This window comes from Pyxicephalus adspersus, chromosome 1, assembly GCF_032062135.1.
Source record: "Pyxicephalus adspersus chromosome 1, UCB_Pads_2.0, whole genome shotgun sequence".
In the NCBI taxonomy this organism is placed as follows: Eukaryota; Metazoa; Chordata; class Amphibia; order Anura; family Pyxicephalidae; genus Pyxicephalus; species Pyxicephalus adspersus.
The window spans coordinates 116556230-116573692 of record NC_092858.1 but is presented as its reverse complement, the minus strand read 5'-3'; the positions used below and the strand labels follow the sequence as shown (position 1 = coordinate 116573692).

General features: G+C 37.0%; 1 protein-coding gene across 1 annotated transcript; it reads left to right on the top strand.

The window, feature by feature from the left end:
- Nucleotides 1-2631: 2631 nt before the first annotated feature.
- Nucleotides 2632-17457, top strand: NUAK2 (NUAK family kinase 2). The gene is made up of 6 exons (XM_072424966.1): nucleotides 2632-3331; nucleotides 7538-7689; nucleotides 9184-9249; nucleotides 10731-10850; nucleotides 12659-12791; nucleotides 13032-17457. Exons 1-6 carry the CDS (start codon nucleotides 3259-3261, stop codon nucleotides 13994-13996), a joined length of 1509 nt encoding a protein of 502 aa, XP_072281067.1. The 5' UTR covers nucleotides 2632-3258; the 3' UTR covers nucleotides 13997-17457.
- The last annotated feature ends 6 nt before the right edge of the window (nucleotides 17458-17463 follow it).

Sequence of the window (17463 nt, the reverse complement as noted above, 5' to 3'; positions counted from 1 at the left end):
TTCTGTTTTTGTAAGCCTGAATATTCAGCTTTACTGACTTCCAATGGTAAAAGTAAAAAAATACTAAACTTACTTTTTTTCCAAACTTTGTCGGAAGTCTGATGGTGACAGAGAGAATAAAATTCCTTTTGGCATTTGCTGTTCTGTTTCACGGTTACCCACAATCGGCTTGCAAACGTTTGCAGTAGCTGGTAATCTCTGGATAAAGGCTCAGCATCCTTTAGAAAAGCAAATTCCAGGCTGTGTCCTGGCCTACAGTCACATGCTGTCTGCTTTTAACCCATACATACCATTTCAGAATTTATCTTTTCTTAACAAAATGCTGTGTCTCGTATTGCAAAGTAATTGATTGTTGTTGTATTTGTCTCATTAACTTCTTTGTAAATATGTGTAAACAAGTGGGGATTTCTGTCAGTTAGAGATCTACAAAAACTCTCTTGTGGCATGCTCAGTTTGTGTCACGATCATCCTTTAGAAATTCTCCTATTCAGGTGCATTCTCAAGAGAATGACACAAAAACTTCTATTTGTTTTTTTTGAGAAAGGCTAAATTGTCATCTACCAAAGTCGCATTAATTTTTGTTTTCCTGACCAGATGGTCTGATGGAGTCCCCTCTAGTTAAAAGGCATATCCGCTAACTTCTTTGAGGAGGTTCTCACTGTTTTGTTTTGGCTGCCTGTGGTGTGGGGGAGACCATAGCATGGTATTCCTGAATTTGGTGGTGAAATAGAGATAGAGATGGCAATTTATGAGTGCTGGAGATAAGTGACTAGCCAGGCGGTTTGCATGTGCCTTGCCTGTGGCTGTTGGGTCTTGGTTACTTTAGGTGTGGGTGCTCACATATTATAGGTAATATTTGAACCCTTTAGCTAGTCCATGCTGGCTCTTGGCAGGCTTTCACTGGGCATTTTTTGTGTGCAAGCTGTGGGTGGCAATTTGTAGTCGTTTCAAACTTTTGCTGAAAGTGAATATTTGATTTTTTTTATTTATTTTTTAAATATTTTTATTAAAGGTTTTTCAAGATAGAAGAAACCTTAAATCATAAACAAAATAAGAAGTAACTTAGTAACAAACAAAAGGGGAACAAAATGAGCATGTAAGCAGTCATAACAAGATGCGTGTACACAGAAATAAAGGGAAAATAGGAAGGATCAACTGCCAAGTGGAGTCTATTTATATTATTTTATTTGCTAAAGTCACTGATACAGCTTGATATTGATTGCAATCCATTTTGGATGGTGTCAGAAACTCTTGAGTTTTAGCTGCTGCTTTGTGATTGGTCATGTGACAAAGCCCTGAGGTCTCACTAGTTCACGTAATGGCATGCTCTTTTTCTGAATGTTTCTAAATAAAGTGTAATGAAAGCAAACATCTACATAACCGGTGTGTAGTTACAAAAACAGTAATTGTATCCTCAGAGTGATGTAATAAAATTTCCACTGGATCACACCCTTCTTCCACCCACCTGAAATAACACCGTCTGTTTTTGTACTGGCCGTTGTGGTGCCCCTTACACATGCTCTGTTCCCTATGATAACAGCTGTTCTTTGCAAGGTTTAGTTTGGGGTCACAAACTTCTTCCTTAACATAGTTTGAATTGTCAGAGGTTTTGCCTTTTGTGAAACTAAATTACTTCTGCATTCCTGCTCTTAGAATAGTTTTGGTTTTCTTTGTTGTTGGTTCTTTACATAATAAGGAGCTGCTGTCTCAGTGTATGGATTTCAGGAGAAGGGAAAGAGATTAAGCCATTTACACACTAAGTATGTCTATAGACATTGTTACACAGTAGCACAAGGAAATACACCTACATTCTTGTTCGTTCTTATCATCATGTAAAACTGCAAATTGCAGTTGCCCATAGGGTAGGCTCACCCCACAATGAACATGTTTACACAGATAAATTGTTGTGTTGTTGTTGGGGATTTTATTTTTTTAATTGTACTGTGTTGGTTGAATTGACATAATTGAAACTTTGCTTTATCCATGCATTGGGAATGTGATCAATGTAGCCTAATTCATGTAGTATAAATAATCCTTACAGTACAGAAAAAATGCCAAAAATAGCCACCCTTTTATGTATATTATATATAATATTAAAAATGTGATGATGCTTCAGGCAACCAGTGATAAACCTAATGCTACAGACCACATGAATCTACTTTTATGGTGATTCCTTCTGCTGTGCCTAAATACCAAACTGTGTTCCAAGCCTAGTTCTTAATAAGTGTTATCAGTTTATGAACACATTTAATTTTGTGATTTATCACCAGGTATTTCTGTACTTCAGGGTTATTTAAAGCCTAAAAGCATTAGAGAATGTTTGTATTGTAGCGATGGTATTTAAATATAACAATTTTTATTTTTTTGCCCTGGAATGCACATTAATAGAGTTTAATTGAACACAAACAGTCCTAGAATGAATATTTAAGATGTACCTCTGCCCAGACTATAGATTTTAAACTATTAACATATTCTAGAGCTATAAAAAATGTAAAACAAGACAATGCTCTTCTTTGTAGGTTTGTGTTAATAAGATCCTAAAATATTGTAATAAAGATTTAGGTCTCAACTGGAAACTGATACAAAATGACTGATTTGATTTTTGCCTTTTGAGAGAAGATCTGAGTAAAAGGTGAAAAGGCAATACTGAGAGCCAACTAGATAAACTTCTGATTCATGTGATAAGTTAAAATGTCAATTGCATAGCTCTTCTGTTTGGCTGTGTTGAATCTTAGGGTTAAATGTACATTATGTGTATTTTCAAGAGTATTCATTTTTTTTCCTGTAGTCTGGCTAAAAGTGAAGTGACGTGCAGTGCTGTGCTGACACTTTATTCAGGATCCAAATATGTGTCTCCTAAACAATAGCATCCAGCTAAGAGCAGAGAAATTAAGGTTACATTAATATTTCCTTGGTCAAATGTGTCCATTTGTTTTGCCATGAGAACACAAGAGGTCAATTTTGGTATAAAAACTGATCTATGATATTTGAAGGGACTTTTTCTAATTCCTGTAAACATTTAAAGCTGTGCTAAAACTATTTTAGTAATACATACAGATACTTCACTACAAGTCCCCCTTGCTCTTCATTGTGACAGTATCCTTTGTTGTAAAGACATCCATTTTGTTTCCTAATAACAAAAAAAAAAAAAAAGACTCAACCTGGCATTGACGAATACACATGTAATTATCTGTATAATTTTGTTGGCAGGTGGCCATTAAGTCAATCCGCAAAGACCGTATAAAAGATGAACAGGACATGTTGCATATCCGAAGAGAGACTGAGATAATGAGTTCCCTCTGCCATCCTCATATTATATCAATCAATGAAGGTAAGAATAACTAATTAGGAGACGATATTTAGGTGATAGTGTTTTGCAAAACAAGTCCTTTTGACAGGTTCTCTGAGGAAGTGCAATTTAGGTGAAAAGTGTAGTAGCTGCTCAGTTTTACTTTACTACACACATATAGTGCATATAATTAAATGCAAACCTACTTGAGTGTAATTTAACCCTGTCTTTTTTTTTTTTTTTTTTTTCAGAAAACTAATAAAAATTATTGATGTGACATGTTTACAGTCAAGGTGGGCTTGGATGGGGGGAGGGCTTATTGGAATAGGCTCTCCTTGTTTCAGCCACTGCCCACCCACCTAGTTGCAGTTTATGACCCTTTATTCTGCCATTTAATCGACCACCGTTAATCTGCCATGCACTTTGCCAGTCAGTGGCCTCAATTTAGACAGACTTTGAAATTTTACTTACTAAAAAGGGATTAGTTTGTAAGCTCTTTCGGGCAGGGTCCTCTCCTCCTGTGTCACTGTCTGTCTGTCTTTTGCAACCCCTATTTAATGTACAGCACTGTGTAATATGTTGGCAGTATATAAATACTGTTTAATAATAATAACTAGCTACCCAAAATGTGAAAAAAAAGTTTTTTAAAGCTTTAAATATAGCTCATGGTAGCAAAACCATTGTAAAGTAATGATATCAGTTAGGTTTCCCACCTTTTAATAATATTAAAAGTTACAATCCTTGAAATTGGTATATGACAGAGGTTTGACATGCTTGTTCAGATAGATAAGAAGAAGGGTACAGGACGTAGTTGTTGAGGTATTTCTCCTCCAGCAAGCCAATTTAATTCCTAAACACTAAAACCAATTATGTTTTAAAATGGCTATTCTGTTACAGCTCCATAGTTCATCTGGCTCTGAACAATATACAGGTTGACATTCGAAAACCCGGCCACCGATAATCCGGATCCTTCAGTTTCCCGGCATGAATTTCGGATAGCATATTCAATACAGGAACTGCAGTACACTGTTTGGCCACTAATGTTTTGGCGCAGTTTTGCAGAAACGCTTGCTAAACTAAATACACGATGAGACGTCCCTGCTGCCTGCTCCCTGGAACTGTGCCAGATGTCTGCGGGTGCTGGGAGAGGAAGGCTGGCCTGTGTGTAAAGGTAAGTATTAAAAAAAAAAAAAAAAAAAAATTTGGGATTTTCTAAAATCCAGCGCACCTCAGGTCCTGAGGTTGCCGGATTTTTGATAGTCAACCTGTATCTACATAGATTACACACACTGACCTATTACAGGTTAATTGTTCTAGAAAACTTCCCCCTGAAGGCAATGCAACACAGTGCAAAATTACTCGTGTAATATTTATTCCTATTTTAGTCTAAATATGAAATACACTCATGTGTGCAGCATAAAAGAGGGACAATGTAATAAAGGGTTTATGGGTTTATTATGAAAAGTTTAGTATCAACCCTCAGGGTCCCCTGTGTAGCCTGAAAATCTTAGGTTTCTAAAACAATCGCTGTAGGTTTATGATTTGGTAAAACTGTGCCGAGAGTAATACCTGCTGACGTCTCTCTGGAAATGCAATTTGTTTGGCTGTTTGTGTTCAATACTGATGCAGAGCAAATGTGCTACATCTAGTCATTCTTGTATGCATACTTGTGCAGGTCAGTGAATACACGAACGCACAGTTTACTGCAATGCACATTAATGCATTTTATATACATTATTATTATTATTATTATTATTAATAAACAGGATTTATATAGCGCCAACATATTACGCAGCGCTGTACATTAAATAGGCATTGCAATGCTACTCATTTACAATGGCACCCCAACACAGATGTGTGTTTATAATTCATGGCAAGACACTGTGTACATTGTGGGGAGATGGATTACATAATGCAACAGGATTCATGTGAATGAACGCTTGAACTGTGAATGAGCTGCTTTTTCTTTGCCTTATTTTTTTTTTTTATTTTGCTTCCTTTTGTTCAACCTTAAAATGTCACTCCTGTACTGTATTTGGTTGTCTAGTCGGGTAGAGAGCAAAAGTACATAAAACAAAGAACATGGGCTGTGCTTATCTGTAAAGGAAGATAACATAGGACTGTAAAGTAATAAAAGAGCTTAGCCACCTGGTACACTGGTGACATTCTACTGCCTGGATGAACTCTAGTGCTGTGCCTTTCTTTATGTTCTTCCACACAAGTGCTGCAGAATTACTGGGGAAGAAGGTAATAAATCAATGGCATCAGTAAAAGTAATTGCCTGATGTTAGGGTAAATGGATTTAAAATACTTTGTGTATTGTTAGTTTCATTAATTGTGTTCACCTCCATATGCACTGGATTTATTAGAAAAATTGTGCTTAGAAAAATTATTTGCAGACAAATGCTTCAGGGACATAGCCTCTTGGCACCATCATATCAGTGATAAATGAAGTACAAACTTGTACCCCTTGTAAAATTTTTAGGAATAAATAATATGCCTGAAATCTCAAGATATTACAAATCTTTTGCAGTGCACTTGTGATGATGTAATATCTGTCATACAGATGTAGATCTAAAATACTGGTTATGGAGATATTAATGCTAACCTGGTGCTAAAATGCAAAGGCTTGCATGTAGCTGCCCCAATCCGTTAACAAAAATCCTGCATTGCAAAAAAAAAAAAAAAACATTTAAAGATGATACATAAATCCCCTTACGCCCATGTTCTGCTTATGTCCTGATGTCCATGTCCAGTATTCCAATTCTTGCAAAGGATGCAACACACTATGAACAATTCCTGGTGGACAATCAATTACTGCCACTGAAAATGAAGATACATAAATAGACCCCAAAGTGTTTTATTAATGTAATAGAATGTTTTAAAGCAAGAGAATAGACCTGACCACATAAAATGGACCTTGCATTTTAGTGAAAAGCCTATAGTAAATATTTATAACCAATTACTTTTTTATCATGTAAATTTTTAGGTGGAATAGAATGTTTGGGACAGTCACGCTCTGTATGAAGCACTTCCTTCACTTGCGTAAAACACAACTTGTGGTAGCACGCCCAGTGCATGATATTCATCCTTTACTTTTGTGCTTTTTCCAGTCTTGTTGTTAAAATGGTGTTTCTGTTCCACAGTCTAATTACTGCATTTCTGTACTCTGTATGTTCAGAACTTCTGGCCATGGGTATTTAAAGTAAACCTTCTGTGCAACACAAAACATGAAACTAAGCGTGGTCGTAAAACCGCCTTAACCTGAACCACTCCTTTGCCCTCCTTATACCTGGTATGCAAAGTGTCCATAAACACCAATAAAATACTTACCTGGTGGCTTTTTGCTTGTACCAGCCTCCCACTACTGTTTTCAGGCTAGACTGAGGATAGAATATTTTTGAGGCATGTGTATGAATTGGCTGACAGATTCATAGCCAGTTGGTTCTTCTCTCACACAGATTCTGCCCAGCAGAACAAACAGATCCTGTAGAATCTGAAAAGGAATGCCCAGTTTATAAATGAAAAGAAGGTGGCTGTGCCAAGAGACAGATTGCTTGTAGGTTGTTGCAGACCATCTTCAGTATTAGTTGGCAAGTGGGAGTGAGAAGGTGCTATGGAGATATGCTATAGGATGACCTTTGGAGGGAACAAATTCAATTGTCACATTTCTGCAACAACTATTGCACGTTTGCTATTTGTTAAATATTTTTTTTGCAGCAAAGGTTTAGTTGTGACCGAAGCTTACCTATGATAAATGAGATGCTGTCTGTTGTGTCATAGGTTCTTCTACCTGCCTGTTAGTGGTGGGTTCTGGAAGTGTACACTGAGCCGCTTAAATTTGGTGGGAAGGGTGGGAGGGAGATGTATGCTTTGCTAGTTATGTTTGCCATAATGTGTAAATGTGCTGTGTATACTTTAACCTTATGGCAAAATGAGCTTTGGTTTAAACTCTGAGCTTATGGGGCTAAAAACATTGGACTGACAGCAGGCCGCTGTGTCGGTATAATGAGCCGGTTGTTGCTGTGGTGTGTCGATGTTGTGGAAAGAATTTACTTGCTTGGTGCAACATGTACATACTATAAAGCTGTGAGTTCTTGTATTGTCCTTTTTTGCATTACATTTTTTTTAAATCTGTACAATGACTTGTGGCCCATAATATGTCTAACCCTTTATTTTTCATTTTTGCTCTTTTATGTATGTAGCCTTGTATTTTGCAAACTGACTTGATTCTTTGTTCTAAACCAGTGTTTGAGAACAGCAGCAAGATAGTGATTGTTATGGAATATGCAAGCCAAGGCGACTTGTATGATTATATCAGTGAACGGCAGAGACTTAGTGACCAAGAAGCCAGAAGATTCTTTCGGCAGATTGTATCTGCTGTACAGTTTTGCCATGCGGTAGGTGTATGTTGGTACATAAATATTTTTAGTATTTGGGTTATGGTGCATGATACCAAAGATAATTTAAAAATGGCCTTAAAATATAATACAATTAGGAATGTGTATAATTGGTCCCCATTGTACTAAAGCCAGACCAGTACAAGATGAATTCTAACTGAAGGAAAAATTCCTGTTTCCCTTATCCCTTTCTTGAAAAACAGTATCTTCGCTAAGTCTCTATTAGCTTAATAATCACACAGATCTTAAATAACAAGATATTTATTAACAGACAAAAGAATTAACAAGTAAACAACAATTATTCTAATTAAGCTAAATAATAATCACATAGACAAAGGAAAATGATACATTACACAAACAGGCTGTCCTCTGTATCCTTCACCTTAGCTTGAGAGAACATTAGAGAGTAAGTAAGAGAAAGCGAGGTCTAAAGCTGCGTACACACGTGCAATTTTTGTAGTTGGAAAGGATCGTGAAAGATCCTTTCCAACGACAAAAATTGCACGCGTGTACGCAGCTACATGATGCTACGACGACGAAAGGACTACACGATGCATGAACGGTGCTGTACATACAGCACCATTCTGCTCTATGGAGAGGGGAGGGGGAGAGCGATGGAGCGGCACCCTGCTGCGCGCTCCGCCCCTTCCCTTTCATTAGGATCAGTCGTCGTTCATCGTCCGTGGATCCGCCAGGACGGTCGTTCGGACGATGCCGACTGTACACACGCCAGATTTTCGCCCGATATCTGGCCGATGCAGATTATCGGGCGATAAAAATCTGACGTGTGTACGCAGCTTAAGAGGCATAGGATTTATATACATGAGGATAAGATATTTGGGAGAGGAGGCATAGGATGTATATAAGAGTATAAGAGATTTAGAAGAAGAGGATAAGAGAGAGAGATTTGTGGCTGTTGTCCCTTCTTCTACATCTCTGGGACCCTTGGCCACATCCAGCTACACCCATGCATCCACCCCATACTTGGGTGTCCTCATACTTCCGGAAATACACTGCTCACATGTGCCCGCTGATATTCTCCAATAGGTGTTACTGTTGCATTGGGGGCAAGTCCTCTGGCTCCTTTGGGGATCATCAGATAGCAGGTATGTTTATACACCTGGCAGGATGATTGGAGAAATCTTTGAAGTAGATGCTTCCATGCAGAACCCCCATACCTCACACCTGGTATGGTGTGATCTTCCTGTTCAAGGAGGTGTTATCTTTCCTTCCAGTTCCCTTGGATCCAAACCCCAGCTGGAGTCATCCTGCTAGATTTGTCCTCATAGACATTTAAAAGGCAACCCCCATTAAGGCTCACTAACAGTCATATTGAACCCATTAATTGAAATAGAATATGGATAAGTGCTGTTTTTATACAATTCGTGTTGTGCATTCCAATACCAACTCACTTCTAAGGGATCTTTAGTTCTTAAGCTGTTTACTATTTAAGCATGTTGTGATCTCAAAATGTGATTTATTTATTTTTGACAGAATGGGATTGTGCATCGGGATCTAAAGCTGGAGAATATACTTCTGGATGAAAATAAAAATGTGAAGGTAAGCAGGTTGTGCATGTTTTTTTACAATTTTTCTTACATTTCTCATTGTTCATGTTTGTTTCAGTTCTTTTGGCAAGAAAGAAAAGTATTTACATCAGAATGTGTCCCACATAGTCATTTGTGTTCTCAGAACCATTCTATCCATAGAAACAATGAGACCTGGGGAGGGCAGAAAATAGGTTCGCTAAACCTGAACAGTACTTTTGCAGCGTATTACTAAATATAAAGTTGACCTAGCTTGATATTTGACAAGTTTACTAATTTTTACTGTGTAGGTAACATTTTAAGTGGAATTTAGGCCATCAGTCAAAAGCTGAAAAAAACATGTACACAATCTGTTAAACAATTATGTGATACTCTCAGAACACTTGATGCGTTACAAATCTATGCAACTGTCGTTCGCCTGCTGCTTTGTCTTGTGCCTTCTCCACACTCCCACTTACACTACACCAAGAGTGTGCATTTAACTTCAATGTACAATCAGTGTTTGTTTAAATTTTGTGTGTGTCCTAGTTTTTACCAGTTTTTTCTTAGTTTTAATGTTTTTATTAATTGAAATGTCTAATCTGTTAAAAACATAAGAGTAATAAAAGAATATGGCCACCCTAATTTTTTTTTATGTACCTACAACCTTCCAATCTTTGAACTAATATTTTTTTATTTGTTTTATCTAAATGTCTTTGGTAGAGGCACAAATGTACTGTGGAGAATATTTGCTCGCAGGAACTTTGAGCCATGTATTAACACAATCTTGTTTCCTGCTTTGCAATTGCAGTCATCAAGCTTGAAAAATGTTGTAACTCTGAGTTGGGAATTCCCCTATTAGCATTGCTAGTTCAGTTTTATCTTGACAAATAGAAAGACAATGATAAAAAGCCAAGGTCATCTCGTACAGTACACAGCTGGTTTTTTTTTTTTTTTTTTTAATTCTTGGAGAAAGTTGTACAAAGCAGTTTCCATATTGGTTGGCAATTCCTGTTTAACAGGCATTTTAGGTATAAACCTATAGGAAATGTTGTATTTGTAACTTACAAGTGCATAGTACACAGTTCTTTGTATATTGCACACGTTGAGCCTCCTGAGATTTTAATGCATGCAGCAATAAGAAAGAAAATGTAATAAGCTTTCTATGTATATGGTATATATTGCCCTTCAATCCAGCAATAAAGTACTGTAGTAATGAATTGATACAATACTGTAAGGTGTTGACTCCGCAGTAATGTCCTTGTCTTGTACAGCACTACCTATTTTTTCCCATTGTTGAACTTTAACCTGCAGTAGGAGACCTATTTAAATGTCTGATGTTGGCAGTGTTCCACTATCTGTGCAAATACAGGAGGTGGAGGGGTGGGGGTGTACTGGTTCAATAATTTACAGGACCTAAATACAGTTCAAACAGCATTTTTTAATATTTTGTCTCTTGCCACTATAGCGTACATTGCAGTTTTTCTTAATTTTTTTTTTCTATAAATTTTTTAGATTGCAGATTTTGGACTTTCTAACATATACCATTCAGATAGTTTTCTTCAGACCTATTGTGGTAGTCCCCTCTATGCATCACCTGAAATTGTCAACGGCAGACCTTATATAGGACCTGAGGTGAGATTGTATAATATGTTTGTTTTCTATAATAAATGTACATATACAAATGGTGTTGTGTGTGTTTTTTTTTTTTTTTTGTTTGTTTGTTTTTTTACCTAAGGGTTTTTTCATTTTAGACACATTTTTGTAGCGCTTTGTGTGCGTTCATTAACACATACCTAAACATCTCTTTGTGTCTTTGAGGCATACTTGCATTTTTTTCCCATATGTCTCATTACTGTCCACCTAAAAAAAACTTTGTGGAAGTTGTCATATTTGTACTGCTTTTTGAGTACATAGTAGTAACTAAATAATTATTTATGTTGTCAGTGGACAGGAATAAGGGAGCTTTATTCAACATGGGCCAGCATGTCTCTAAAGATATTTTAACATCCCTCCCTGGGATTCAAACTCTTATCCACGGGAGTGAAAGTAATTTTATCCAAAGACTACACAGTAATGAGATTGTTTGTATTACTGGATACTTTTTTCGAATTTTCGTTTATCATATTCACACCTGTACAGACCATATGTTGTCATATTTTGATGACTGTTCCTTCTAAAATGCTAGCTTCATTGCTGTTGTGCTGATTACTAATTTAAATAGTTTAAATGGTAACTTGGCACAAGCAGACAATTGTGGACTTTACCCTAACTTTATTTACCACATGCTTGCTCTGGGTCAGTAATGTATATGTCCAACCAGTTTTGTATGGAACAGGGAAAGTTATAGCCTCATATTAAGGTATTTTTTTTTTATTTTCTTCACCAGGAAAAGAGTGGAATTCCTTGTTAACAACATGCACAACATTTTCAAATCAGGGAGTTGTGTCTGAAATAGATGTCCCCATTTGGAATATTATTTCTGACTTGCTGGGTTTACCATAACACCCCGTGTTCATAACAATGGTCACTTGGTCTCCCTTTTAGAGACACATGTCCAACCCCTTGTTTTTTTTTTTTTTTTATCCAAAACAATCCCATAAGAAGAAAAAAATTTGACTTTACATATACGTTTATAAGGCAGGGATGGTCAAGTAGATCTGCAATGACAGTTTTCAATTTAATGATATATAGTAAATTTAATACTTCAAATCAAGCAAAAGGCACATATTGGCTTTAGCAAATCAATTAGTTATGGAGTAAAAAGATTTAGTAGAAGAATAATGGAAATTATTTTTCTAATTTCATTTTGTGGGGTAAAAATATATTAGTTTATTCTTCAGTTTATACAGTACCTTTTGACCATCATAAATGAAAAAAAAATCTGGCTTTTTCGTCCTTGTGGTTAGTTTTTAAGACAGTCTAATTTACATTGTTTTTAGTTCTGTTCTACAGTATTTATTGGTGGTAAACCAACTACTCTCCAGATTAGGAATACTCTGTCCCTGTCCTGCATTGTCAGACCCTTAAAGGCAAACCTTCAAGCATCTATAAGGAGGACTTGTCTATACTTAGGTATACTTTCACACAAAGGGCATGTCATTCTCTTACGTAAAATGTGAAAAAATAACAATAATAAAAAATGGACAACACACCCAAGGTATACACACAATTAAGGCACCAAATAGCTTGCACACCCTCACTATACGCATGTACTTTAACAACCATTATGCCACTCTAAACACGCACTAGGAGCTGAATAAAAATTCTAGGTCCTTTGTTGAAATCATAAATTGATTCATTTTCATATGTGTGTAAAAATGCATGGCAAAGTGTTTGCCACAGAGCTTTCCATTATATAACTATGTCATGTAATAGGTCATATGTGTCTGTTTATAGTTAGTTACAAATATATGTAAATATAAATGTATACTGTTTTGTAGGTGGATAGCTGGTCATTAGGAGTTCTTCTCTACATTTTGGTTCATGGCTGTATGCCGTTTGATGGGCAGGATTACAAAAAACTGGTAGCTCAGATCAGTTGTGGAGCTTACAAGGAACCAAGTCAACCATCTGGTGAGTAATCTGTTGGTATATGATTCATGCGATCAGGTTATTTTTGTAGCACTGAATCATTTCTACTGCAAATACCTGGCAGACATTTGTATCGCCACCTGAGTTATTTTTCCACATCTGATGCATGTCTAACAAGTCTGTATCAATGTTTTATTGACTTGACAGGTGTTACCTATCACTTGTTGACAATTTTTCATTCATCCCCTTTGATTTAAAATTGACTTTTTTTTTTCTCTGCAGATGCATGTGGTTTGATTCGTTGGCTTCTGATGGTAAACCCGGAGCGAAGAGCCACATTATCAGATGTTGCCTCTCATTGGTGGGTGAACTGGGGATACCAACAATCCTTAGGTGAACCAGAGCACACAAAAGAATCCGATTCACCATTTGCTATTGTTGGTGGATGGTTTAGAAGGTCTTCTCGTCCTTTGTGGGATAACAGCTCTAAAATGCGCTCTTTCCTACGGCAGCATCTTCCAGGGAATACTATCACTCGTCAGCGCTCTCTTAAACGTTCCAAGAGAGAAAATATGAGCCAGATAATATCAACTCAACCCCCCCAAGAAAAAATCCCGACTGTGCCACCGGCTCCTAAAAAAGGTATCCTAAAAAAGCCTCCGCAGCGAGAGTCTGGTTACTATTCTTCTCCAGAACATAATGAGGGTGCTGTGATGGATGAAGAAAATGATGCACCCTGTTCCATTTTTGCCACTGAGGCAAAAAATCCACCAGTGATAAATACTGGCACAGAAGGATCACATGAACCTGTCATCAGGAAGGGTATTCTTAAACGTAATGGAAAGTTCTCATCTGCTGGAGCAGCTCCCGAGTTGTCCTTTGATGCTGTTGATTGTTCTTTAAAGAAGGAAAAGTTACCTTTATGCATGCTTACTCATGAAAAAGTACCTTCTACTGTAAGCCAAGAGAGTATTCTGTCCACTGAATCATTTGAGTTGTTGGATTTTCCAACCAGGTTCAGAGAGCGTCCAAGACAAAAAGTGCGATCTATGAGAGCTAGTATCTCTGCTGAAGATCTGTTAAACCTCAGTTCAGAGGATAACCTTGGATCAGATGGACCCAAACTCTGGAATATGGGATGCTATCAGGCACGTATAGCAGAAAGTTGCCTATCCTTGGGTGTGTCGGAGGATGAGGCAATGCAGGTTTACAGGACTGCTGTGCTCATTGGTCGAGATCCAAGCTGAAACATTTTAGTTTAATACGGAATCTCTTATGGGTATGAGGGGCCATGAAAAAGTGATCGAGAGGCCTTACAAAAGCATTTCTGTCACTGATGAGTGGCGGGCTGTACTAATCTTTACAATCTGGCCTTAATGTTGCCCATTAAGATCACAAAAAAAGCTCATTGCAGCATCCTGGAATTGGGAGTCTGCTGATATTTTTAAAGTTTGACAGAACTGTACTGAACAGAATAAGATAATTAAGTGAATTCTTATTTGACATGGATTTCTTTCCCCAAACAGTTTCATTGCTAATTTTATGTTTTTACATGATTCTGCAAATTTTAGTTTAAAATGTAAATGCACCACTTTACATCCAGTTAAAGGAAGAAAAAAATTGTTTTTGCAGGGTTTTATTTATATGTAAAATAACTGACCACCAATTGACACCAAACAGAAGAAATGTGAAAATATTGTTAGATTTTATTTCTGCCAGAAGTGTTTTTAGTGACCGCTCCTTTTAGCACTGATTTATATTTGCACAGAATTTGATCTTGACTGGTACCTAAACGTAAGACGTTTTTTTTAATAATGTGTAAACGTGTGTGTGGTGTTTGTAGCTACAGCTGAACTTGCACTCATGTGACCTTGGTGTTCTGGATTTTTTTTTGGCACATATATTTTTAAACTTTTGTTGGATATAGTTTAATGCCTGCAGGTAGCAATAATTGTCATCCCCCCCATTGTTTTTATTTTGAATATGTATTTATTTTTTGAAATTTTTCAAGCACAAATGTGCAATGGTATACAGGTTGACAATCGAAAATCTGGCAACCTCCGGTCCTGAGGAGTGTCGGATTTTTTAAAATTCTGGATTTTTTTTAATACTCGCCTTCACACACAGGCCAGCCTTCCTCTTGCAGCACCGCGGACATCTGGCATAGTTCTAGGGAGCAGGAAGCGGGGACGTCTCATTAACTACATTTTGTCCTTGAAGCAACTCCATTACTATAAACATTTCTCGGTTTGAATGTCTGCACCTGCAGAAATGTAAGGTGTTCATTGAATGTCCTTTACAACATTTGTCACATATGTCACACTAGCTAGATATTTTTTACATGTATTTAAGGACTCATTCCCATTTTTCTATTTTTGCCAGTTTCACTTTCCAATGAAATCAATGGAAACACACCAAGTCATGTCATATGTTAAAATATGCATCAATGTGCACATTATAATGCACAATAGAAAGTTCAGTTCAAAGCACATGAAAAAGTACTGAAATAGACAAGTGTGAATGAACCCCTAATACAACTATTCTTTGTACCATCAACTATTCTTTGTACCACCACCATTAGATTTATTTAATCATTAGATTCTTGCAAGCCAGTGTACAGAAGCAGTAAGAGCCAATTAGTTGCATTCATATTTACTGACAATGAACTTGTTAATAGAAATAGAGTGGGCAAACAGATAACCTCAATAGTCTGTTGCTGCATTTTCATTATCCAGTCACGAGGCTGACTGTGGAGAGAAAATAACACCATGCTCCTTCTACAGTCTATACCAGTGTTTCTCAACTTGGGTTCCACCCGTGGTTACTAGGGATTCCTTAACCCCCCGGCCTTCTAATTCTGTCCGTTTTTTTACGCAAAAAGCAGTACATTGTTTTGCATCTAAATTTATTTTACATTGTAGGCCTATAATTCTTAGGAATACCTCGCTGAGATATGTCCAATATTTAATAAATTTAATAATAAACTTTAAAAAAAACACAAATATGTTAAAACAAGGGTGCATAAAAATACTGAAAACTCTAATATAACTGTACAGTAGCATACAGTAAACATTCAAAAATTTGGCAACCTCTGTACCTGAGGTGGACTGGAAGTTTCGAAAATTACGGATTTTTGAAAGTCATGCTTACTTCCATACACAGGTCAGCCTTCCTCTCCCAGCACCTGCAGACATCTGGCACAGTTTCAGGGAGCAGGCAGCAGGGAAGTCTTAATGTGTATTTAGTGTAGCAAGAAAGACCTAACAGCTGTTTTTGCAGAACAGCGCCATGAGAACTTTAGTTGTCAAACAGTGTACTGCAGTCCTAGTATTGAAAAATGCGATCCGAAATTTAGGCTGGGAAACTGAAGGAATCGGATTATCGATGGCCGAATTTTCAATTGTAAACCTGTATGCTTTTTTTTTTTTTTTTTTTTTATAGTCAAAATCCTAAAGTTAATGAATATTCTAAATTTAGATAGCAACAGAATTTGTTCACTGACTCAATTATCAGCGGTTGCTGATATATGGGTCAGGATTGGAGTAATGAAAGCCTTTCGATTTGCTCATCTATTAAAAACAAAACCCGGTTTAAGTTTTTATTACATTTATCTCACCTTTTAGTCCATTAGTTTTTCCTAATTTGGGAAGGGTTCTAATATATATATCAGGGGTTTTTTTTGCTGTCTGTCTGTGTCCCTATTAGAGCTTCTGTTGCTTCCTGTCAATTGTCCTTTTTTTGCATGAGCGTCACGGGGAGAAGCAAGGGAAAAACCTTCACTACTTTACAAAAACAGACGTTTTTTACTGCAGTTTTACGTATTGAAATACTATTGTTTTTCAGCACTAATGATCAGCTCAGTGATTGTGTAAGAATTATATAAAAAAAACTCTACTCATGACAAAGTATAGGTGCTCTGTGAAGTAGACGATCCTGTGTGTTTAGCTCCTCAAATTCGTCATATTTTGTTGCACACAGTCTTTTGCAACAAAGAGAAATACTGTTTATGCACCATAAAATAGTTCAGGATTTTTGTATGTATCGTTATAAATTTCCTTGACTGTTCATTAGAGAAACCAGACTGTTCTGTAGCTGATAAGCATTAGAGCTGCCTATAGGCAATGTATGAGTTGTAACCCAATTCAGTAACTTTACCTTTGCATGTACAGTATGAGCTCTGTTTAGCCTGATCCTGGAAAAGGACCCATGATGGGAATTGGGCAGTTCAACTTTGTTTTTGGGGTAACTCGTAAAATGTGAACTTTTTCAGTCACCAATTTTCTATAGTTAGAAGTGGATCAGTGCCTGAGTGCCATTAAGGAAAAGATATTGGCCTCTAATCTTATTTTGACAGCCCCTAGCCTTTCATTGCTTTGTATGTTAAAGGGATGTTGCTAACCCTCACTGGTAAGTATCAGAGGTCTCCTTTTTCAAATGTTATAGAAAGTTTTTTCACCCCCCCCCCATGCTTTGTCACCCTTACTTCCAAATTTACAGAAATACAGCTGTATGTGTGTGTGCATTTTTGTACTGACTTCTTTTTGAGCCTCTGCTCATAACTGTGTGTCTTCCAATTCCACAATCTGTTAAGTGTTGGTCTGTGGTTCAGATGTTTCTTAGGTAGATTACCGTATTTTTGCCATATAAGACGCACTTTTTCTTCTCCAAAACTGGGGGGGGAAAAGTTAGTGCATCCTATACGACAAATGTGTTA